The sequence below is a fragment of the Hippocampus guttulatus genome, chromosome 1 (assembly GCF_054856545.1).
Source record: "Hippocampus guttulatus isolate MCC_2025c chromosome 1, RoL_Hgut_1.0, whole genome shotgun sequence".
Classification (NCBI taxonomy): Eukaryota; Metazoa; Chordata; class Actinopteri; order Syngnathiformes; family Syngnathidae; genus Hippocampus; species Hippocampus guttulatus.
In genome coordinates, this window is record NC_141261.1 from 34,494,480 (window position 1) to 34,520,981 (window position 26,502).

Sequence of the window (26,502 nt, forward strand, 5' to 3'; positions counted from 1 at the left end):
TATGTAAACTAAAGTGCAATCACATTTGTAAATGAATGGCTTCTGGTTTTTGAAATGTAAATTACATCATAACTTCTCCTCAGATGCTGGTTAACCTGCTGTTTGATCTTCGACCCACTTTTCTCCAGATTGTCGCAACGTTTCTCCATTTTCTGTTATCTCTTCTATTATTTTCTTCTCTTCTTTCTTACTACTATTTTTTATTAATCTTCTTCGTGCTACCGCTGTTTTTATTTTTATTCTTCGTGACAGGGGTTCACTTTGGCCTCAGGAGTCAAGTTCAGCATTGGCTTCAATGATATCTGGCGCCATCTAGCGTCATGAATTGGTATAATGCCTAGACCCCGAATATAAGACAACCGCGACTTTTTCTTATTTCAATGCAAAAAAACACCGTCTTACAGTGATAATTTTACAGTTTACCCCCAGCGAATCCCAGGGACTCGCTGATCAGAAAAGTATGAGTCCCAATCTGCATTTAGAGAGTCCCAAATTTCGAATTCTGAAATGGTCTACTTATTCAATTGCATATGATAATAACACAAACAACAGCATATACATACAATTACAAACAAATGCTGCAAAAATTTAAATAATTCAGTCGCAGGCCTGAGGATTTCGGAAATTCACGGTAACCGTTTTTCAGTCTGATTACCCAATGGGAAACCAGGGTAACTAATTTTGGGTTCTGTCAACGTTCATCATGGGAACCCATTTTTCTATTTTGACTGATATTCTGAAACTCAAAAGTATAATGTTTCAAGGGTAAATGTTTGAAAACTATGCATTAACAATGAACATTACATCAGCAGCTGTATAGCATACAGCATACCACAAAATCTGTATTTTTTTTCCAATCTCACACTACAAAGATTAATTTACTGGTAATCATTAATACAGGTAAGTATTGATGTGGCTTGACATCCTCTTCCCAAAACGATGCATGTGTAATCTACTATCAATTTGATGAAAGAATCTAACGCACATCATCATTATTTCTACCAACAGTTAACATTAGCATTTCTACACCTTGTGACGAATGTTTTTTTCCTCAAGTTACAATGCTACAACCAGTAAATTATAGAACAACCAAGACTGTTTCATCATATTTTTCATAGCGATTAGCCTATACAGTGGGGCAAATAAGTATTTAGTCACCAATTGTGCAAGTTATCCTACTTGAAAAGATTAGAGAGGCCTGTAATTGTCAACATGGGTAAACCTCAACCATGAGAGACAGAATGTGGGGAAAAAAACTCAGAAAATGACATTGTTTGATTTTTAAAGAATTTATTTGCAAATCATGGTGGAAAATAAGAATTTGGTCAGCTACAAAGAAGCAAGATTTCTGGCTGTCAAAGAGGTCTAACTTCTTCGAATGAGGTCTCAGGAGGCTCCACTCCTTACCTGTATTAATGGCGCCTGTTTTAACTCATTATTGGTCTAAAAGACGCCTGTCTACAACCTCAGTCACACTCCAAACTCCACTATGGCCAAGACCAAAGAGCTGTCGAAGGACACCAGAGACAAAATTGTAGACCTGCACCAGGCTGGGAAGACTGAATCTGCAATAGGTAAAACGCTTGGTGTAAATAAATCAACCGTGGGAGCAATTATTGGAAAATGGAAGACACACAAGACCACTGATAATCTCCCTCGATCTGGGGCTCCATGCAAGATCTCACCCTGTGGCGTCAAAATGATCACAAGAACGGTGAGCAAAAATCCCAGAACCACACGGGGGGGGGGGGGGACCTAGTGAATGACCTACAGAGAGCTGGGACCACAGTAACAAAGGCTGCAATCAGTAACACAATGCGCCGCCAGGGACTCGAATCCTGCACTGCCAGACGTGTCCCCTGCTGAAGCCAGTACACGTCCAGGCCCGTCTGCGGTTCGCTAGAGAGCATTTGGATGCTCCAGAAGAGGACTGGGAGAATGTGTTATGGTCAGATGAAACCAAAATAGAACTTTTTGGTAGAAACACAGGTTCTCGTGTTTGGAGGAGAAAGAATACTGAATTGCATCCGAAGAACACCGTACCCACTGTGAAGCATGGGGGTGGAAACATCATGCTTTGGGGCTGTTTTTCTGCAAAGGGACCAGGATGACTGATCTGTGTAAAGGAAAGAATGAATGCGGCCATGTATCGAGAGATTTTGAGTGAAAATCTCCTTCCATCAGCAAGGGCATTAAAGATAAGACGTGGCTGGGTCTTTCAGCGTGACAATGATCCCAAACACACAGCCAGGGCAACAAAGGAGTGGCTTCGTCAGATGCATTTCAAGGTCCTGGAGTGGCCTAGCCAGTCTCCAGATCTCAACATCATAGAAAATCTGTGGAGGGAGTTGAAAGTCTGTGTTGCCCAACGACAGGCCCAAAACATCACTGCTCTAGAGGAGATCTGCATGGAGGAATGGGCCAAAATACCAGCAACAGTGTGTGAAAAGCTTGTGAAGAGTTACAGACAACGTTTGGCCTCCGTTATTGCCAACAAAGGGTACATATCAAAGTATTGAGATGAACTTTTGTTATTGACCAAATACTTATTTTCCACCATGATTTGCAAATAAATTCTAAGTTTTTTCCCCACATTCTGTCTCTCATGGTTGAGGTTTACCCGTGTTGACAATTACAGGCCTCTCTAATCTTTTCAAATAGGAGAACTTGCACAATTGGTGGTTGACTAAATACTTATTTGTCCCACTGTCGATCTAATGACCAACTTGCCTCGTAATCGTGCCTCCCGTCGTATCTCGCTCTCGTGTTCTGTGCATACATCCCAGGTGAGGGTAGTGGTACGCCCTTCGGACGATTCATACGAAAAATCAGACTGGCATTCCCATTTCTTAAATGTCGTAATTTGTAGACCTTTGTGAGTTTTTTTCGCCGCCATCTTAAACTTTGATCCGCGCGATTCCTCAGTTTGCGGACTAAAATAGCAACCCGCCTGCGCACATAACGCTATTTGTTCCGTACCCCCAACACTGAAAACAAAACAAAACGAAAGTAAATTAGAAGAAACACACTCACATACCACACCACAAACACACATACAGGCACAGTGAAATCGCGTTGATCACACAGAGATTTGATCGTGTACAGTCAACTCGTGCGGTGACTTTTATGGTTAAACGATTTTTCGGTACCGTCAAAATGACGCCACGGAAACGACACGCTATCGGTAACAATCGTTACTGTGAAATCCTCAGGCCTGCTGTCGTTTTTTTTTTTGTTTTGTTTTGTTTTGACTGAGAAATTCGTCCCAAAAACGCACATTATTTGGAACTGTGCGTCCCGCGGGAAAATAATGCGTCTCGGACGCGGGACGCAGAGGTAACGAGATGGCTGCGTCTTATATTCGGGCCAATACGGTATTTTGAGGCTCCACATATGCGGCTCTTATTTTTTTGCAGAACCAAAAATATCGTGCAATTTTTTGCCAAATGGAAGGATTTCGGAGGGCAATTGTGCAAGACATAAGTCTGAAGTTTACATACAGTTCATGTCATCAATATTTGGTACTATGGCCTTGAAACTATATAACTTGGGTGAAACGTTTTGTCTATACTTCCACGAGCTTCTCACAAAATTTGGCAGGAATTTTTGCCCGTTCTTCCTGGCAGAACTGGTGTAACTCAGGCAAGTTTGAAGGTCACCGTGCATGGACATGCCTTTTCAGGTCTGCCATAAATTGTTCAAGACATTGACCTTTATATTCTTAAGTATGCATGTTTAATGGTAACCTCATTTTGGGATTGAAACTGCCATCTCAGGCAAGGCGATTTTGTGATAATCAAATTTAGGCTTTACTAAGGGCTACTATCCCCAAAGCTCACCAATCCGTGTCATGCCACTGTGTACAGATCACACTTTGCTGGTTTAAAAGAGTGTTGCATCTACATCACACTGTCACCCATACTCCTGGAAGTCTTTTCTTTCGCCTCTACATAAGAAAGCCAGATGCACCACTCGTTAATAAGTAACTAATACTCTGCTCAATGGAGAAAAAGAGACTCTCCATGGAGACAAAGACACACTTTCATAAAAGACGGACGAGGACTCGGTTAGCATGCAACACACCGAGCAAGGAGAGAGAAGATGAGAAGATGGAGACGCTAATGGTAACTCCTAATGTGAAATGTAGAGTCTGTAAAGACCAAAATAAGTGCTTAGGTATAGTACATTTTTCACTAGAACCGCATTTGGATGTAGATCAAGCAGCTATAAACAAAAAAATAAGTGTTACACTTATTAAGTATCTGGGGATAAAGTAAGAAAACAGCGACATGAGCATGTGCTCAAACACCGGAAGACGCTTCCAGCTGACATCAGTCATATCGAGGAGCTTGAGGTCAAAAGTATATATCATCTATCCATTGTATATCAGCCTGATATACAATGGATAAATGATATATATAAATATCGAAATAGCATTGCTGATAATATCAGCAATGCTATTTCGATATTTGCTCCATGCTTTATTTGCTCCATGTTGCACGACAGATTAGTGAGTTTTGAGATCCACGCATGAATGTCAAAATTACTTTACTTTTATTTTCATTTATTTTTTTATGAATTTAGCTTTGCTAACGGACTGTTTATTTGTTAGATTTCATTACATAAAAGAAACACCAGAAAATGAAAAAAAAATTGACAAGAGAGACCCTTTTTAACAATAAATATTTACCTTTCATATTTAAGTAACTCTTTCAAAAATAGTTCCATTCTGATGTTTACACTTTTACACTCACCACCACTGTGATGGGATTCAATTTTTTATAGACCACTAAGCCCTCAGTCTTCGTTTGAAGCAAGTATAAAGTCTCTGACAGTAGTATGGAAAAGTAAGTAGGTTGGTAGGTTGGTAAGCAGTAGGTCTTGCTTTATTGAATCATTTAAAAACCCTTGAAAAAGGACTGTCACATCTTTAGTGTCTGTGCGTTTATTAGCGTCATAGCTTTTAAGATTTTGATGGCATGATGTCCTTTTATTATTTTGGAAATGTTACTGTACATTGTGAATATTGGACTGAAGCTTGACAAAAATCATCAGTTGAAAAAAAAAAAACAATTTAATCTTTTTCTAAAATGGGTTAGTGCTACAGAGCCATTTTTTGTAACGGTATGACAGCTTCAAAATAGCAAACTCATTTGCCAGGCCCAATGTGTGTGAAAATGTTGCGTTTTCATGCACGCTTCGGTGCCCATAAATGAGATTCGTTTCGGGGGATAATTCAGCAAAACAAGAGGGACCTTGGAATTTTCCTTTCATCACTGTATCCACGCAGCGTTTTTCTGTGATGTCATACAGGGGTGTTCCCCCCTGAATCAGGTTGATGAATTGGTCTTGACTTTTTCCGCGTCGTCGAAATTCGGCATGTCTTCTCTGCTTAGAATACAATTCTGCTGACAAACAAACTTGCTGTCGAATTTGCCTTGCCCCCTCCCATGCACCACCATCCCACCAGAGAACTCGTAGCAAACGTGCAGCATTAATTAGGGCCTCTGCTGGCTGAAATTAGGTCAAGATGACAACATGTATGCACATCCAAATCCAATCATTTCCAACTTAGGGGTGCTTCAATGTGAACGCGTCAGCTGTGTCTCACAAAGAAGACTGATTTTCATTGTTTCATCGAGCATGCCATAACAGGCTAGTGTCGCCCACTCACCATATTGAACTTCTCGTTTGTTTTCACTGAGAACGAAATAGGGACTGAAGTTGAGGTGTTTTGTTAGAAAATGTATTTCTAGATGACACTCTTGGTTCTGAATGATCAAATATTGTGTGATTATTGATGTGTGAGAGAATATCACGTGCTACATTGCATACATTTATTGACCCTGCTGTTGTGTCTTCAGATATGTGTCTGCCTCGGCTACTTTGGATGACATTACCCACTCTGAAGCGTGAGTTGATTCATTTTTACTGTTTCTCTATCTGGCCTGACTTGAGCTTCCTGTTGGCTTCTTGGGAGCGTTTCATTTTTGGTGGCCCAGTCCTGTGTTGTCTGTTTTCGGAGGAGCGTCTCCTTGTTGTTCGTGGACACATACAAACGTAGTGGTAGCAATATTGTCGCACTGCAACAGGGGCACTGACATGTTGCTTCTGTTTGTAACCCACCGTAACAAAATGAGTCACTGTGACTAATATTTCCGGAATTAGGTTTTGCCATAATCAAAAAGAATGATCTTAGCTTTCCAATGACATCTCAAGGATTGTGCTACGCTACCAACACGATGAGAAGGCCAGCTTCAAAATAAACCTTAGTTACCAAATAATATCTGGACATTAGTGGTTAGCAATGCTTTTATTTTAAAGTTGTTCTAGGCAGCATGTCGTAGTGTAATCACTGATTTGACCCATTTTACAGACTGTGTTTTGGGGGTCGTTTATTGCCATCACAACCCGTTGCTTCAGACCACAACGGGACTGTGTCCACAAACTGTGACCTGAATGTTCAGTCGCTAATTCACAGGGCTAAAAAGAGACAACATTATTACACTGACACTGCATTGTACAGCCTTGCTAGCATGGCTCAAGTTAACCGACGTAAATCACTCTGCACTCTGATGCTGACAGCCTGACAGTTGCCGTTCCTACTAATGTTTTGTTTTTGTTGGCGGGGGGTTCTGTCACTTGAACCAAGCAAAATACTAAATATTAATTTTATCCGAATAACCGATTGATTGAAAAAGTCTGTCGGATATCCAAATGCCGAATATTTGATAGCTGCAGCCCTATTGATAACACGCTTAACCTCATGAAAATCGTTTGAAAAATATGCGAGTTACAACTTGGTCGGCCCTGAACATTGCCGCCAATTACGGCAGTTAGGCTTATCGCTACATCTGTGATTTATTACGTATTAACACTATTCGAATGAACGACAATAGACCATCAGAAGCCAGTATTTAAATGCGCTTATCAATAAAATGTATTATTATTATTATTTTGAGATCTGATACTGATAGCAATGCCACTGTCCATGGCGATTGTGCATGGAACATTCCCGCAGATTCACGGCCTAATGTTAAGAATCGCATAGAACGATTAAAACGAGTATGAAATTATCAAAACGCTTTCTCGGCTTTATACTGAGAGCCGTATGTCGGGGATTCTCCACATGGATATCTCTGATCATAGCAAGGTAATGCCTGATTGTTTTTCTGTATTTCCGTTTACATAATGCAAATTTTGAACACTTCACAATATTTATTTCATAAAGTTGTAACTTTGAATTGCGCTCTACCTGAGCAAGTTCTGACTCATTTTGCTATGGTGGGTCACATAAAGTATTTGGAAAGTGTCTGTTATCACCTCCAACACGTTCAGACCTAACTAGCCACTTTCGTCTTTCACTCATGCACATCTCTCTGATCATTTCTTGCTTCTCAACCAATCGCCAGCAGCCACTCTTTCACTCAGACATGCGTACGCTGCTTACAGGGACCTCTGGAATTTAGGAACATTATTGCAATATGAAGTTAATGAACATTCAGTGACTGTATCTACCTCTGCAAACATCAGTGCTTTGTTATTCTAAGTGGCTGTAAATTAAGGCTGTCGCTATTAAATATTTTGGTAGCCTTTGATATGCTACTGAACATTCTTTTGAATCATCTGGTATTTGGATCACAATAAAAACGAACTATTTTTGATTGTTTAGACACAGAGGACAAAAAGAAAATACATTTCCAATTAAGAACAAATGGCCGTCCGGTTTTTCATTTTTGGATAATGAACATTACTTGAATTTAAACTGTGCTTAGCAGACCACAATTTTTCTTTCTAGAATCGCTACCGAAATTTTAGACAAATTTCTTCCCATATTTTGGTCCATGATAAGTGACATCACAGCCACAGTAGCGATTTGGCCAACTAAAACAGCACGTTTGAGTAAGCCTGGTTTGTTAAACAAGATAAACACTGCACTGATGCATGGCCTATGCATGGAGCGTGAAGTGTGTGTGTGTGCGTGTGTGTGTGCGGGTGGGTGGGGTGGGCGGGCGGATGGGCGGGCATGTGTTCGTCAAGGATGACAATGGGACTTCCTAATCTTTTTTTTTGCTTTGAAAAAACTGTTATGAGCCAGCTAATATATATATAATTTTAATTGTGAATCACGCAAAACTGTCAAGAAAAAATTTCATTGGGTCAATTTCAAACACAATTTTCCGTTTAAAATGAGTGTTTCTGAGTGGGTTGAATAGTCCTTTCGCAAAGCTAGATTGATTTTAAAATAAATACATAAATAAAACATGTAAGTGTCAGTAGTGTAATTTTGAGAATATTTATTGAGCAGATCTCAAAAAATAGTGTAAAGCCAAAACTCAGGACTCTATTGTGAAAATAAATAACATTGCCGGTATTATAAATATTCGATGTACTGTATTATTATACTTTTTATCTTGTATGCCACTTCCTGTCAGATGTATGCTATATCGTGACTTTTTATTTATTTATTTATTTTTTTGCATTATTCTGTTCCGGTACTGTCTCAAGGCACTCTCCCTATTCTCTGTTCAGTGTTGGATACGTTCTGTTTGAATGGGATTCCAGACAAACTTCTGTGGAAAGTTTACTTGCTCAACCATGCACGTATTTACAGCTCCCATTAGCATTTGCATCTAGCTTCCAATCAGCGCAGGAGAAAGCAATTGCTCGCCGCAAATAGTTTTCAACTGGGCCGGGGTCGCTGTCTGGGCCTGTAGCGGACATTCAGGTTTGGTCTGTGTTGTAACATTCCAACTCATATTTTTTTTTTCAGTGAGGTTATTTTCAGCTCAACACAATGCTACGAGACGTCATCAAATTTCTTCTTCTAAATTATATACGTAATTTCGCTAGTGCACCCAGTGTTCAACTGAGACACCACAGTTGAATTATACGGTGACATACTTGTGTTGCCAAAACACGGGCTCGAGTATGGTAGGTATTCCTAAATGTTTTTGGAAACACCGCTGTATTCAGTTCCATTCTTTGCACTTCACTGTATTCCTTTAAAAGAAGTTACGCAACAACATAATTTGATGGGGACATTTTCTGGCCAATGGGTTGTTTGTGTCTTTTTTTTTTTTTTGATTGATTGATTTCAATTCATTTTATTGTGTGGATTATATATTTTATGAACACATGGAAAGAGATTTTTTTTTTATTAAACTTTTTATTGAATTTTTTCAAACAGTTAGAAAAAAGAAAAGCATGGTCACGTGTTTAAGTACATAGAACCACACCAGTTCCGGGCATCGAAATAGTACATACATACATTGACATCCCTGTGAAACGGGTTACAATTACTGCCCTCCCACATATACAATGTCCTGAACACTGTGCCATATGAATAGAAAAGTAATGAAATAAAATAAAATAATAATAAACAAAAATAAACCAACTTGAGTGGAATGGGGCCAATAGGGTAACTCAACTATCTGTTCAAGCACTTCCTTAGGTTTCCGTAAATTTTATCCAGGTATCCCATAATATCTCAAATTTCTCTTGTTCGCCTCGAAGAGTAAATGTCAGTTTCTCCATTTCAAAAATTCCCCAATCACCTTAGTCCAGTCTTTGACTGTTGGGGGATCTTTTGTCAGCCATCTTCTTGTGATTGCTTTTTTGCTCGCTAACAGTAAGATGTTGTAGGTGTATTTCTGGGCAAAGTTAATGGTAAAGTCAGGTTCCAGTCCCAAGTACAGGGCTTCAAAGGTCGGAGGGACCACTGTTCCCATAATCCTACCCATAGTCATCCTTGTCTCTTCCCAGTATTTGGAGATGACCGGGCATTCCCAAAACACATGAAAATGTGAGGCTTCGGTATTACCGCAGGATCTCCAACAGGCTGTATTCATTCCTTGTGAAGTCCCTTGGGCCGGAACTCTAAAAAACCTGACGACATTCTTCCACCCAAATTCCCTCCAAGAGAGAGCCGATGTACATTTCCATTGCTGTGCTATTGTTCTCTCCCATGCTTCCAGTTGAATTGAAATGCCACCCTCCTTAGCCCACTTATTCTTTATATATGTTGTATCTCCACCTTCTAGTACCTGCAACTCTTTGTAAATTTTCGACATAGTACCCCTTCCAGGATCTGACCCATAAGATAGTAGGAATATCTTGATTAAGCCGAAACCATTTTGTTGGACCCATCCTGTGCGTAGAGATCTCTCTAAGTAATGTCTAAGCTGCAAGAATCGGTAGAAATCTTGATTACTCAATCCGAAATTGTTTCTAAGATCTTGGAATTGTCGCATCCCGCCCACCTCAAGGAGGTCCCTATATATCTTTAACCCGTTTCCAATCCATTTTTTAAATCCTGTATCCATTCTGTTTGGTAAGAAATCTGAGTCATACCCAATCCATCTTAGAAGCAAATATGGGCTATTTTCTTTGTCTTGCTTTAATATTCCGTGCCACACCTTAATTGAGGTTCTTATCCAAGGGTTAACACTCTTAAGACAATCGATCAAACCAGGGTCCCCGACAATTGTTTGTAGTGGAATATCACTAGATACCTGACATTCAATGTCTTTCCACTTCGCACTATAGGATGGATTACAGATATTGGCCAAAATCTTTACTTGGGTTGCCCTATAGTAGTTTAACATATTTGGTAGGGAGAGGCCTCCCTTGCTTTTTGCCAATTGTAGAGTCTTGAATCTAATTCTTGGCCTCTTCCCTTGCCAAATAAATCGCGATATTACTTTGTCCAACTCTTGGAACATATCCTTGGGTAAGTCAATTGCTAGAGTTTGGAATAGATATAGTAGTCTGGGCAGCACGTTCATTTTAATCGCTTCCACTCTTTGCAGTAATCCAAGGAATGGAACCAGGTTCCATCTGTTCAAGTCAGCCTTAATTTGGGCAAGGAGAGGGGAATAATTTTCAAGCATAATTGTATCTAAATCTTTTGGAATATTCACGCCTAAGTACCTGATCGACTCTGAGTCCCAGTTCAAATTGAATTCATCTCTCATCACATTGCTCGGACAGTACTTAAATGACAATATCTGAGTTTTATGTATATTAAGTTTGTATCCCGAAAATCCTCCGTACACCCTGATCGTAGAAAGCTAATTTATGAGTATCCTGTCCAACGGTTATCCCCTCGATCTCGTCTTTCTGCCTTATCCACTGACTTAGGGGCTCTATAAAAATGGCAAATAAGAGTGGGGAAATAGGGCAGCCCTGTCGGCATCCCCTTTCTAGATCGAAAAAATCAGTAGATCCTCCATTTATCCTTACTTTTGCTATTGGCATATCGTATATAGCCTGTATAGTTCTTATAAAATCGTCCTTGAATTTAAATCACCGTAGTACCTTATATAAATATGACCAGTTGAGAGAGTCAAAGGCCTTTTCCGCATCCAATCCCAGCAAAACGGCTTCTAAGTCATGTGCCTTTATATGAGCAATCATGTGTAGGGTTCTTCTGACGTTATCCATAGTCTGTCTTTGCCTAATAAAGCCGGTCTGATCTAAGTGTACAATATCTGGAAGTATCGATTCCAAACGTCTTGCTAAAATCGATGTAAAAAGTTTATAGTCTTGGTTCAAGATACTAATTGGACGGAAATTTGCACAGTCTGTTTTGTCCTTCCCCTCTTTTGGTATCAAAGCAATGATCGCCTCTCTCCAAGAGGGGAGGATGGTTCCTTTTGGCTGGACCCAATTGAATGTTCTCAGTAGTAGTGGCGATAAAATGTCACTGTAAGCCTTGTACCACTCGGTACCTTTATTATATTTTACTTGCAGATCTAAATAAACTGGGCTATGGTCTGATAGGTCCATTATTCCAATTTTACATGTCCCTATAAGGCCGAGATCTTTACTGTACATGAAAAAGTAATCAATCCTTGAGTAAGTATTATGTGGCGCAGAGTAAAAAGTGTAATCTCTGGTAGTTGGGTTAAGCTCTCTCCATACATCACATATGCCCATCTCCTTTATCATCTTTCCCACTTTCTCAGCCACTGGGTTATTGTGCTGCTGTGATGTTCGTGACACGTCCATTTTGAAATCCAATCTTATATTAAAGTCACCACCACCTATGACCAATCCTTGGGCCTTAGTTATCATTAAGTCAAAAATATGTCGGTAGAACCCCCACGATGCCCCAGGTGGAGCATAAACATTTATAAGGGTCACAACAGATCCCTTCATTTTACCCACAATCATATTGTACTTCCCTTCCTTGTCTTTAATTTCTGACTGCAACTCGAAGATTACTTTTGTAGAAATAACAGTAGACACCCCCCTCCTATGTCCTTTCTCGTAGGAGGCTGAAAACACCTGCTTAAATCCCTGTCTTCTGAGTTTCAAATGTTCCAAGTCATTTAGGTGGGCTTCTTGCAGAAACATTATGTCTACCTTGTCTTTCGCCATTTTGCCCAGAATTTTGCTTCTCTTGATAGGATTTAGGATACCTTTCACATTGTACGAAGCGAACCTAAGTGGCATTTTGTGACTTTCCATCAAAAAGTAAACAACGCCTATTGCTTAAACGACCCATTTTCCACTCGAACTCTGACATGTTAATGAAGAAAAAGAAAAAAACAAACTCAGTAACTTGCGAAAGTTCCGCCGAGTAAACACTCCGCTGTGAGGTCTCAAATTTGACCCCAAAAAAGCCAGGATCTTCTGCTGGCTCGGAGGGGAAGCCTCCACTACAGTTCCCTTCCGTTCCCTTCCCCTCCGCTGGTCGTCGCTCCCCCAAACACATTTATGCATAGGAGTCCAAGCGTCCCCGATCATATCTATGTATACATACATGCACACATAAGTACACACACGAACAGGCATACATATTCATTGACTCACGTATACTCTAAAGCATAAACACCTAGTTGCATTTCACATATACATATACGTACATACACCCACACACATACTCGCGCATACCTATTCCCCTACATACCTTTCCACATGTTCCTACAGTGCTTACTAATACACTTACTCACATACACCCCTGTGCAATCATACATAACTGTCCACACACCCATTCATACCCCGACAAACTCAATCATACACCTGTTCGCGTATACACCAACACACGCACCCATGCCCAAGCATATTCACACAAAAACCCAAATACTGTTCAATTCAACTAACCCATCTTTGTCCCACAGTGGAAAATCTCGTCACCTTGTCAGGCTTCAACAATTTTCATTGTCCACTCTCCTGTATGCGGCCAGTTTCTTTTTGAAACCCTCACGTGGAGCTTCCAGCTGTTGTTCCTCACCGCTCGCAGACCGATGCCACAGTCTGTTCTTAATTCTGTCAATCCAGGTGGTAGGAGGTTTGTATACAGCCACGGGAAAACCCCTCTTCAGCATGTCAGAAGTGGCCTCCTGCGCTGAGTTGTAAAGGCACGTTTCTCCCTCATAGAATACTCTCATCCTCGCTGGAAACGGAGTCTGAAATCGTATCCCTTTCTCCCGCAGCACATTCTTCACCTGTGCGTATTCCCGGCGTTTCCTCAGGGTCTCTGGAGCATAGTCGTGGTCGACAAAAACTCTCTTCTCTTTGTACAGAAATCCCTTCTTGGGACCTCCTCCTTCATCTTATTGCTGGTGAATTTTACTATTATAGACCTCGGGGGGGAATCGGCGGGAGGTTTACGGCCTAGCGCTCGATGCGCCCGCTCAATCTTCAGATCGGTGGAGGGAGAAAGCTCGAGCTTTTCTTTAAAGAGATGTTCTACAAACACTATCATCGTTGCCGAGTTAGTCTCAGCCCCCTCCTCAACACCATAAATTCTTATATTGTCCCGTCTTGCTCGTCCCTCTTGATCAGTTATCTTATCTTGCATTTTAGCTTGTAGCTGTAGCAGCTCCTTCGTAGCTTCTTCCAGCCCCAGCACTCTTTCTTCCGTCTCTGAGATCCTCGTTTCGACGTCATCTATTCTGTTGTTAGTCGTCTTAATTTCGTCCTTGATTTCGGTGAGTGTATTGGCGCTTTCACGCCGGAATTCCCTGAATTCTTGCAGGATCGTTGATAGGTTAGCTGTAGCCTCATTAGCCCGTAGCTCCCCGGGTTTGTGCCGGCCGTCAATGTCGCTTGCGGCGCGATCCTCTCCGTCCGAGTGGGTTATTTCAAACCGTGAAACCGACTTTTTGTTTGCTTTAGGCATTTCGTCAACGCCTTTAAATACAAATAAAACTCGTCAAAATACTAATAAAGTACGGCGTTGCTCGAAGTGATCGAGGAGCGCTGCAGCCGTGCATCCTACTCCATGACTGCCCAAATGTTACCAGAAAGAGATTTTTTAAGAAAAAAATACTGTATTGGGATATATATGCCGTTCTTTAAAATGGTGTCATTGCTTTGGCGGAAATGTTGTATATCAAAAGTACCAGTGGTATCGGTACTCGGTATCTGTGACGACTGAAGAATTTAGTCGTAGTACTGGTATTGGTCTGAATAAGTGGTATCGAACTATCCTTAATCTCAAGCAACCAAAGTCCATCCGTCCGTCTCTACCCCAATTAGAGATGGTGTCGTTAAGATTTGAATGATACTGCTGCTCTTAATGATCCCCCCAATGAAAACAATGTGTCAGCCGTCGTCGATGTGGATGCCGGACATCATGTTGCTCCTGGCCGGGCTAGAGTCCTGGGTCTCACCTTTTGAACGTCACATACCTGTAATTAGCGGAAATGCAAAAAAGGTCTCTCCTTTACACTTTTGCGAGATATTGCATTTCAACACGTCTCAAAAACCAACTGGCAAGAGTAAAAATATGTTTACAATATTTGAGAGGTGTTTCTGTTACCGGTTTGCTACTGCGCAAGTTGCATTTTTCGCATTTCTGAGGGCTATGGAAACCCAGCTGCTGTTGTGCAGAGAATAAATCTTTTCCCAAAAAGTTAGTTTTCTCCTCATTTTGTCCAAGTTTCATTCAAATCACGTTTTCATATAGCAAGTACTAAAGAACGGAATAAGAAAGAATACTTTTTTTCCCCGACTTAAAAAAGAGATTCCAATCGGTACCTCCCATGTTTACATAGTTGTAACCCACAATTATCTGTCGCCCTTGAAAGATGAGTCAAAATGATCAGATAATTTCCAGAAAGCATGCACGGTAGACCAATCTGTTGTTCCCTGAGCTCAGCGAGCAGGTCTGCTTGTCTTTCAGGGTGGAGGTGTTTCCCGCATTTAGCCAAGCACGCTTTTAACTCATTCAGTACCAGCCAATTCTAGACCAAGTCTGAAAAGACGTTTAAAAACGTCTTTGGGAGTGAATGAGTTCAACACCAAAATACACTACAAAGACAAGATTTTCATGTTCAAACTGATCAACTTTGTTTTAGCAAATAATCGTTCACTGGAGCGTTTTGCAGCCGAGTGTGAAGCAGTTGGGATGAAAATCAGCACCTCCAAATCTGAAACAATGGTCCTCAGTCAAAAAAAGGTGGAGTGCCCTCTCCGGGTCGTGGAGGAGATCTTACCCCAAGTGGAGGAGTTCAAGTGAGGTCTCGTTCACGAGTGATGGCAGGAGGGAGCGAGAGATCAACAGCCGGATCGGTGCAGTGTCTGCTGTGATTCGGACTTTGTATCGGTCTGTCGTGGTGAAGAAGGATCTGAGCCAAAAGGCGAAGTTCTTAATTTACCGGTCAATCTAAGTTCCAACCCTCACCTCTGGGTTGTGACCGAAAGAACGAGATCCCGGATACAAGCGGCCGAAATGAGTTTTCTCCGCAGGGTGTCCGGCTTCTCCCTTAGAGATAGGGTGAGAAGCTTGGTCATCCGGGAGGGGCTCAGAGTCGATCCTCTTCTCCTCCACGTCGAGAGGAGCCAGATGAGGTGGCTCGGGCATCTGATTAGGACTGCCTCCTGAACGCCTCTCTGGTGAGGTGTTCTGGGCATGTCCCACCGGCAGGAGGCCCCGGGGACGACCCAGAACATGCTGGAGAGACTATGTCTCCCAGCTGGCTTAGGAACACCTTGGGAGACCCCAGGAAGAGCTAGAAGAGGTGGCTGGGGAGAGGGAAGTCTGGCGTTCCCTGCTAAAGCTGCTGCCCCCGTGACCCAACCCCGGATAAGCGGTAGAAAATGGATGGATGGATGGATGGCATTGATATGATGTATTCAATTAAACCTAGGTTGAACTTTATTGCAAAATATTGTATTTTGTTTTTAATTCACATTCAACACAACATCCCAACTTTATTGGACTTGGGTTTGCACATGTGGCGAGCGGCGCCGCTGCAAGTACCGATACAAACCAAATGCAGTTTAGTATCATTTTAGATGCCTCAGTACCCGAGTAGCAAATTAGAACCGGTATATCGTGCAACCCTAGTCTACTCTGTCCGTCTGTCTATCTAATGGAGCCCATCACGCCCATGAAGCCAATGTTGTGCTTCTCTCTCTGCCTCTCTAACCCATCTGTGTCTCTAGTATATTGAACAAGCCAAAAGCTTGGCTTATACTCAACGCATCAATGACTTCCGTGATTTAAGCGAGGTGTCCGCATTACCCACATTTTCCGCACAGAGGAAAATTTGGAACCTACGTGGATGGTCTACGCAGAAAAACAGCAAAGCAAAAAGCTGTTAGTTAAACAACAGTGTTTTGTTACCCCCCAGGTTTTTTTTAACCCTTTTGTGAAATGTATGTGGACTGTAACTACTAACTGTATCGGAATACATTTTAAAGTAACCCCCCCCCCCCCAATCCTGGTCCTCTACCCCTTCGGCAGATACAAGAAGACTCAGGAGACCCTCTCCCAGGCAGGACAGAAAACCAGCGCGGCTCTCACCACCATGGGCTCGGCCATTAGCAGGAAACTGGGCGACATGAGGTATGGCGCTGCTCGGCTGCAGTGTTGCGACCTTCATGTGATCACGATCTCTTTTGAGCACGTTTCAACCTTTTTTTTTTAAAGAATCTTTCTTTCCATTTGGGTTCTGTCCACTGCGCTCATTGATTTAGTTTTTAGACTTTGGATAGATTTCACTCTAAAACTGGGTGTCTGCTGATCCTTATAGAAAGTTTTGCATTATAGTTTGCCCAATTAAACTTCTCATACAAAATGTGAACCTTGATCGTTTAATGCATCAGTCCCCAAACCCCAGTCCGTGGACCGGTACCGAGAATCGGCTCATTTGGCACCGGGCTGCACAGAGACAGGCCTGCGTGCTGTGAGCAAATTTACTCCATCAGACGTGACATGGGAAATGTGCGCAACTCCGGCCAATCAGAGTCCCACTTCTAACATTGGTTTGCAAGTTGACCAAAACAGAACTCGCCAAAAATGAAAGAAGAAGCAGTAGACAGAAATTAATCGTAACAACTTCACCAAATGTACAGCTGAATACGCAGCTGCCGGGCAGCCATGACTTCCCAAGATGAAAATATTTTGACAAGAGCAGCTCCTCCCCGAGCGACATGGAGGAGCAAGATGTCGTCAAAACAAGACAATACAAGAAACCTGTTGAATCATTTGAACAAGTCGCAAAAGTGCGAGCGGAGTTTGAACATCCCGGCCAAATAAACATTAGCAGTTGTTGTCAGTCGCAGTGCTTTAAAACTGGCAATTTAAAAGCGATGAAAAATAAAAAGGTTGCCTATCCGCAAACGGCATCTACGTATCTCAAACGGCCCGTGACACAAAAAAGGTTGGGCACCGCTGCTTTCATGAGTTGTTCAGCAGTCTTAACCCATGTACTCTTCTCAGAAAAGTTAAGCTTTGGACACCTTTGTGGCTAAAATGTACATGCACAAACACACCTCAATAATAAATAATGAACATCTCTACACCCCTTTCAAAGGGGAACTAAACCATTTTTTTTCTTTCCACGAATGGGTTGTGTGCTAACACTAGACAAAACAAAGTACTCTGATTACCACTGTGTTTGTGGGCTAAGACAAAACAAAATACGCGAGAATGGTTGCTATCAGTGGGCCACCATGTTGAGACCGATGGGACAAAGTGACATCAGAACCAGAGTAGCATTTTTGCCTGCTCAAGCGCATATTTGTGGAAGACTGGTTTGTCAAAAAAAAAAAAATGCAACTGTCGGGCATCCAAGCATCCACCTAATTTATATGGTGATAAATTTCGGCAAAAGTAGCTTGTACCTGGAGAAAAGACATCTGGACTTGAAGCAAAAAAATGTCATGTATTATTACTATATATATATTTTTTAATCTATTTCATTTTGGTAAAGGGCTATACAACCCATTCAGGAACGCTTTCATGCTAAAATGTTACATTTTTCGACATGAATTTATATTGTGATATAAATGTTACACCCCATCGCCAAGCCCTTCATTCTTGGCTTTTACCGCTAATAATGTTTTATATCCACTTTGTGTTCAACTCACGGCGCACATTTTTGAACAAGCGTGAACTTATGATGACTTTACAGCATTACAGTATGTTTTTAGCCACAAAGATCCGCAGAGGACGCAAAATGCACTTTTAAGAGAAAACCCAGAGGAGATAAGAAAATCCTTCCAAATTTATGCCCCAACTTCTGACATTAACAAAATGATTGTAATGTTGTTGTTTTGTTTTTTGTAGTACCACTACTACTACTACTACAAAATTGTGTGAAACTAACATGACCTGTTTTGTGGGACAACAAACACAGAGCATGACCAAGCAACTAGAAGCATTTCGGCTCATGGCTCTTGATAAAACGCTTGTCTTCCTTCATCCACTCTTGTTGCTGCGGTGAACTGACGCTTTCGCCTCACCCTCATTTTTGTGCTTATCTTAATGCTACTGTGGGCTCTGCAGAGTGCTTCCTTTCTCCAATTCTTTTAGGTAAGACTGTGTGTGCTCCTTCCTCCCTGCCACTTTGGTGGATGTGCACATGTCTATGCATGAATGCGTATGTCTGGCTGCTCTGTATTGTAACACGTGCACTTTTCCTTTGTCTCCTCTTTAACGCTTACAAAGTAGCCACTATTCCATTCGCCACTCCATAAGTATGCCAGCTATGAGGTACTGTAACACACCCGCCGTTGTAATAATTCAAACAATGTTGTGGATCATGTTACAATGTCACTATTGCTGCGTTCCACACTGCTTGGAAGCAGGAGTTCTTCAAGTAAACAAAAATTATGGCTGACCACCCTGATAAACGGTTATTTGTTTAGATTAGCCTTCTTCTAGAACCCGACCGATAGGAGATTTGGGGGTTTAATTCTGATGGTTGGCATCTTAAAAAACAAAAACAAAACCTATAAATGGATGAGAAATTATATGTCCGCCGATACTTTCAAAAAGAACATCCACCCATTTTCTAATCCGCATTATCCTCACGAGGGTCACGGGCGTGCCGGCGTACACCCTCAACTGGTTGCCAATTCAATGAGAACATTGCTATACAAAATTCTGCCAATGCCCAAAATTTGATTCGGGACAAAGCGGATGACGACTAAATCAAAGTAAGCAACTCCTGAGGATAAGAGGTTTGGATGGATGAATGGACTCTTAATTAGTCACACTGCCTAGATAAGGAATGACTGTAAACGGTTATTCTCACGTTAGATAATGTTGGACGTGGGCATTAACAGACACCTCCGTGTAAGTCACAATGAGGATATACACAACTTTGAAAAGTTGTGCTTTATGAGGTGAAAAAACAGTTGCATGTACATGGGGTGTTGCTTTGCTGACCTTTGTCTTTACAGTATATTTGCCTTTGCTTGTCTAAACTTTGCATTGTGATTCATTTTGCATTTGTGGAATATGAGTTCAGCGGCCAAATCCGCAGTTTTTTAGCCATCTTAGGGGGTGGCCGTTTTGCTCCTTTCTCTCGACTGAAAATGACCTCGCCATTGCTGAGGTAACTACCAATCGCGGCTATCTGTTTTCTGAAGCTGAGCCATGATTTGTTGTGACCTGAGCCCTGTGAGCAACTGAGCAGCTGTGTGATGTCATTTTCAGTCGACAGCAAGTGGCAAAATGGCCGCCCCTTGAGAGGGTCAAAAATTTGTGGTGCTTACTTAACTCAGATTCCGCCAACGTAATATGACTCCGAAAGCAATGTTAAGGCGCTTCGAACAAATTCATTTAAAGAAAGTTTTGGGGTTGACTTCGCCATTGGTTAAATATTGACCTATGTCGATTCATTGGTGATGCTTTATTTTTACTCTTTTCGAGCAGACAGTCTGAAGCGGAAGGCAGGCAGGTAAAGAGAAGAGAAAGACAAACGCTGAGTGTACCAATTGGCATTCAGCAAACCAAAAACCTGCCTCGTCTCACGAGGTCTGGCTTCTCACTTTGGTGGAATGCAGCAAAAGTTTCAATGATGGAAGTGTTCTGTGTTATGAAAAATGACAACACAACTACAATTACAAAAATGAAAAAGCATTCTTAATTTTCATAACTCTTTTTTTTTCCTTATATTCTAATATGGTAGCAGCAATTAGCAGTTATGAAATGTTGACATAGTTCTTGTCTCACAGGAACTCTGCCACCTTCAAGTCGTTTGAGGACAAAATGGGAAACCTCAAGGTGAGCAATGCCATTTTAACACTATTTCGGTACTCGTATGATGAGGGATGAACAATTCTCATTATTTTATGAACAAATAGCATTTTATTAGGGATGACTAATTATCGGCCCTTTTATCGGTCCGATCCTGTAAAACGACGAAGATATTGAAAGCCGCATTAAAATACACAAACGTACAACCACTTGAAGTCTCCTCCTCCTAAAAACAATATTTACAAGAAATAATGAAACTTGCACACAGGCCAGTTCACTTGAATGAGAGCCGTCGCCGAGGCTCCCCCGGCAGTCACCCGGCGCCGCCTCGCGGGAGGCCGGCTTCCGGGGCCGCCGAAGAATGACGCCGACCGATGCCTTTTGCCTTTAACTGTATGTTTACCTTCGGTGCTGGATGCTTCTATCGTGTGGACTTAATCGAGCTTGAATTGCAGCACAAATGGATGACTTCCACCGACTTTTTATTGCACTGTAAATGATGGCGGACGAGACGACCGGCAGGACTGGCGGAGTCAATGTAAACAAAAGCAGTGTTGAGCACAGTTGTCAAATTTAAGGCCCGTAGGCCAGATCCAGCCCACAACATCATTTTTTTCTGGCCGGCGACGGCAAACCGTTTGCGTCAATTGTCTTCTTGCATCAATTGAAAAATAGTTAAACAATTATTTAAGGCATGAAGCTGCGGCATTGGCCCCTGACTACGGTGGTCCCCGCAACCAGGGGTCCACTGCCGGGTACTGCTTTGTTACAGCTGCCGCTGTTGTGAAAGCGCTATATAAATCAGCATGTATTGTATTGCTTTGCAGCCCACACAGTTATATTTTAATACCATAAAGGCAATATTTTACAGTGGAGCATATAAGCACATTGGGAGAGTGGAGTTTTCTTTCTTTTGGTATTTTTTCTAGACTGCGCCAGTAGAACTGGGTGTAACGGGGTGTTTGCACCTTTGTGGAATGGAATATAGATGATTATAATTCATTCAATGAATTGATTTGTACAATGATTCAGAGGGATCGTCCCACACTGGTGTCATAATATGAATTAAGATATCCTTTATTTGTCCCACACTGGGGAAATTTACAGCCTACAGCAGCAAGAATGTGGGTAGAAAGAAGAAAAAACAAACACCGTTCAATTAAGTGCAATATAAATACAAAATGGATATACCGCAGTGCTATTTACCATTATTTTTCACATCATTTAATCATTATTATTATTATTGTTATTATTTTTATTCAGCAGCCTGACAGCAGTCGGTAGGAACGAGCGGCGGTATCTCTCCTTCTTGCAGCGCGAGTGTAACAGTCTCTGGCTGAAGGAGCTACCTCGTGCTGTCAGGGCGGGCTGGAGGGGGTGGGAGGGACTGTCCATCATAGCTTTTAGCTTAGTTAGCATCCTTCTGTTGCCCACCTCCTCCAGAGTGTCAAGGGAGCAGCCCAGGACAGAACTGGCCTTCCTGACCAGTCGCTCCAGTCTCTTTCTGTCCCGGGCCGAGATGCTGCCTGACCAGCAGACAATGCCATAATGGATGGCCGAGGCCACCACCGAGTTATTAAATAGCATGAGGTGTCCCACGTACATCCGCATAGTGCCGAATTAGTTTGCCTGCGCTTTATTAAATACACCAAAATCGCGTTTGACCAGCTGTGCTGCAAAAACAAGACCACCTGGCGTCAGTCTCCCAAAGTAGGGCACAATACCTTTCTCTCCCAAACTCAAAGATTGGACAGGTCAAGTAGACAGAAAAATGAAGGTTGTTATCCATGGAAGGAGGCTCTCCGATTGCAGTGATGTTTTAAGAGTTGTGTCGTTGATATGTCAAACGGATGTCGGAAGTGAAGCCCATCTGCTCGCACCGCTTGACGCACAATGAGCGGGGGAAAGGAGGATTAACAAATTAACAAAAGAACGGAAACGCTGCGGGTGTCTGTGACACATTAACAACTGCGTAGCAATTCCCCCCCCCCCCCCCCCCCCCTCTCCCACTTTAGCGTACCGGTTAGTCCATTGGCACTCTGCACCTGGTACTGGGACACAGCTCATGAATACTGGCCCAGTAAAAGGTGGCTGGCGATGCCTGTGGCAGCGCAGCACAACCTGGATGTTGGTGTCGACACCCAACTATTTCATTTGCATTTCCACATTATTATCTGTCACACAGTGTGTGGCGTACGTTTGTAACAATAAGTCTTGGAGAAGCGCTGCGTCGCACGTTTCATCTGGAAGAATGCACCGTAGAGTATCAATGTTCTCTCATAACTTAGGTCTCCAAGTTGCAAAGATTCGTCTGCATCATGTTATCTTAACAATGACATGAAAGCAAAGCCCATTCGGGAGAGGAACCTCTGTGAGTCACAATTCACAATCCGGAGAGAATATATGCTGGATGGTGAATGCAAATGGTGAAGTTTGTTTTTTGCGAGGCTCTCACTACCCGTGGCTCTTTGGCTGGTTCAATGCGGCTCGCGGGCTTTCACACGATAAGCATTGAAAACGCCTCGGCGGTGGCAATGCCATTCAAACAACGGTGCTAAATACACAGAACGTACTACCTCAGCCTATCATCAATCCCATTACTTGATTGACATGGAGGGCAACCAATCAGATCACTGAATCACCACTCACGCGCAAACAACGACGCTAAGCGCTTAGCTCGTCAGTGAATGACTTCTGATGTCAAGGCAGGGGTGCCCAATACTTGGATCGCGATCGATGGGGAACCAGCATACTGGTCCCAAGTCGACCGCGAGGAGTGGGGGGCCGGGGGCATTTGTGTGTTTGTGTCTTTAGCTTTCATTCATGTTCAGGCCGTTCTGGCTGTTGCTCATCGTGGCGTGCGTGCATATGTGCACGAGTGCGTGGTTGGGCACCCGTGTGCGTGCGTGCGTGCGTGCATGTGTGTGTGTGTGTGTGTGTGTGTGCGCGCGCGTGCGTGCGAGGATGGGATGCCCATGTGCATGTGGCTCTTTGCATGAACACAGTAAAAAAAATTTAAAAAGGCTCTTTTTCTCTTGACTGGTTGGCCACCCCTGCCATACAGTCATCCTGGCATAAACACGCATTGATAGCATTACTTTCAAAGAAGGCCAAGCACAAGTTGTCAGGAACAGGGGCCATGTAAAATGGCTGCCCCCGGGCTTCAGCTGCAAGGGGCCGATTGATAGTCCATTCATCACAAGTCCGTGCCTGAGAAAGGGTTTCGAGAGGCGGGACTTTGAGCCTCGATCTAGTTTGGGGTTGGTAAAAATGGACACGAGGCTGAAAAGATGAAAAAAGTTTTCTACATTCTCTGACAACTTCAAGGGCGTTCACAGCTAACCTTGACGCGGGTGCTCTCACGATTGAATATTTGTAGAATTGATGATTCCATCAATTAATCAAGTCATTTAAGTTTGCATTTAAGTGTATTACAAAACCATTTTTCCAATACTCTTTACTTAAAACTGTATTGTTGTTTATCATTAAAAAACAACTACACAACAATTCGGCAACATACTCACATGAGAGGTATTGATGTTCTCGCCAACCTGTTTGTACTGGAGTCAGTTACTGATTCAGCCGTTTTCCAAAGTAAAAGCACAAAAGAAATCATTTGGCTTTCATGAAGGATGACAGAAATCAGAATAGTTGTTGTTCAGAGGCTGATGAAATCAGAGGATTCGGACAATTTAAATGAAGATAATCAGTGGCTCTAAATTACAACAGTCGATTCATTTGCTGTTCGATGAGTTGTGGATGAATTTTGACATCTGTACTCCCTGTGCTACTTTGTTTCCTGTGCAGTACAAGGTTGTGGGCCCCCGAGGGGATGAGAGCCCAGCTGATTCGGTCACTCCCACTCAGGAGAACCCGCCTTTCTGATTGCCAGCATTCTGACTGAGACTTCCCACCACCCCATTTTGCAGCAACGTCGCTGAAGGCCTCCGCCAACACCACACAACTGTTTTTGCGCCCTCTCGTTCGCACCTCTGCTATCCAGCCAACCGCCTTTGACCTTTTGACCTGAGTCGCTCCCCTTCCTGTCCATTTTTGTCAGTGTGAACGCATGCTCGCATGGCGGTGCGGGACACTCCTGGGTTGCACTAAGCCTGGTTGCTGCGCGTCTCCTCTCCGCTGTATCCCAGCAACCGAGCTCTTGGGTGAACACTTTTGTATGATAAACACTTTTTCACTGCTTTGCATCATGTTTTTACAAGGCTGCTGCCGCCATTCTGCATGGAGGGAACCAAGAAGAAAAGTAGCAAGACACACACACATACATACACTTGAGCATGACTCGCTGATATGTCCGTTTCCTTCTCGCCTTTCCTTGCACTCCTCTCCCGCCAAGAACCACCTTTAGCTCCAATGTTTCGCCGTGCACCACCATGTTGGACGGGTGCACCGGTAGTTAACTCCTCGCCTAGTTTGTCGTCAGGTGGCCATTTTGCATATTCCTGAAATACAAATCTAAAAAATTGTCCATATGGGTCAATGAGTGAAGCTGCTTGAAATTGTCCCCAAACAAATAGCACTGAGTTGTTTAACTTGTTACACATGCTGTCACTTTTAGATTTCTTTCAATGTGGAAAACTGCAGTAGAAACATTCTCATGCCAAAAATGGCAAGCCAACATTAAAAGTGACGTTTATTTGACTTGTGAGCTGTTACATATAGCGCATTTTGTTTCCTTGGTTGAAATTGCCAAACCTGTATAACTTGGGCCGCGTTTCTTGTCCGCGGGTCTTTTTGTCACAGATATTTTATTTCCACTCACAATGGATGAGAAAGAAGTGCAGAAGTGTGTGTGTCACTGTGCGTGGTGTCAAGAGTGCAAGTTTTATGCTGGACTTTGATTAGATGCTTATTATTGTGACCTTGGATCACGTTAGAAAGCTTACGGTGGATGAGTTTTTGTTTTGCTGTGTATGAATTATCAATAAAGCATTCCTTTAAATGAATACATGCTTTGTCTAATTCAAATCTACTCAACAAACTTCCATCATATAGAAGGCTTTATGCAGTGGGGCAGCACAGTGAACAATGTTCAGGGTTCGTATCTATGCTCCAGCCTTCCTGTGTGGAGTTTACCTGTTCTCGCCGTGCCTGTGCAGGTTTTCTCCCACATTCCAAAAACATGCATGCTGTATTAATTGAACACTTTGAATTGTCCTTAGGTGTGAATGGTTGTTCTGGGAGGAATGTCAGCGCTGGACTGTCGTTGCTGGACAGTCTTGCGCCTGTAATGGGCAGCATTTTTCACAGCCCCGCTTTGTTCAGCGGAGAGATCGGTGCTGTTGAATGGTCTGCGGCTGGATGGATGTAAGTCTTGAGGAGCCGACGATGAGAAGAAAGGAGCGTTAGCGCGGAGCGCCGATGCGGATTTGGAACTGGGAGTCGCGGCTTGGAGTTTGAAGCGGATTACGTGGGACAGAGAAGTGAACTCATCTCTCTTCGTCAATGGACGCTACAGCTTCGTGTTTGCTTTCAAAACTTAGCTTGTAGCAGACGTGTGCACATTTTCAGCGTGACGTCTCTGATCCACTGGTGAAAGGACACTTTGATCCTCTCCTCTTTCATCTAGAACTGCTTCAGACAACAAAGTGTATGCAGAAAAGTGGTGAAGATTGCACGACTGTCTGCGTCCTATGTGTTGTGTTGTTATTTTGACTTCAAAATGGCGCCGCGAGAGTGGCTGCCTTTCCAGCAGCTCCTATATTTTGTTGTTCTACTTCTTCCTTTCATAACTTTGCTGCTGTGAATTGGGAATTTCTCCATTGCGAGACTAATAAAGGTTTTCTTATCTTATCTATGAGTGGCTGGCAACTGCTTTAGGGTGTACCGCTCGCTAGGATAGGCTTCAGCATGCCCACCACCCTCGTGAGGCTTAGCGACTTGGATAATAACTGGATGGATGCGCTGCAGTCTGTTTTCCAAAATTACACTCGTTGGCTTTTTTAAGGCATATGTTTAATAAATATGGTCAGTACTAATTTTATGTTTTAATTGGATTTCTTGATACATGTAAATGCTTAGAACATCGATTGGCAACC

The 26,502-nt window shown here is 42.6% G+C and overlaps 1 protein-coding gene across 10 annotated transcripts in view; it reads left to right on the top strand.

Annotated features, from left to right (window-relative positions):
* The window catches only part of LOC147211503 (tumor protein D54-like), a 39,565-nt gene extending 14,155 nt beyond the window's left edge, over positions 1–25,410 (top strand). Inside the window, exons 4-9 of one of the 10 annotated variants that reach the window (XM_086127762.1) lie at positions 5,865–5,912; positions 16,703–16,804; positions 18,749–18,775; positions 18,911–18,955; positions 20,425–20,473; positions 24,254–25,410. In XM_086127762.1, the coding sequence (XP_085983888.1) occupies positions 5,865–5,912; positions 16,703–16,804; positions 18,749–18,775; positions 18,911–18,955; positions 20,425–20,473; positions 24,254–24,331 (349 nt within the window). In that variant the 3' untranslated portion in view covers positions 24,332–25,410. The remainder of the gene's footprint in view (positions 1–5,864; positions 5,913–16,702; positions 16,805–18,748; positions 18,776–18,910; positions 18,956–20,424; positions 20,474–24,253) is intronic. The other 9 variants (XM_086127770.1, XM_086127780.1, XM_086127787.1 and 6 more) reach the window with 9 other exon arrangements.
* The last annotated feature ends 1,092 nt before the right edge of the window (positions 25,411–26,502 follow it).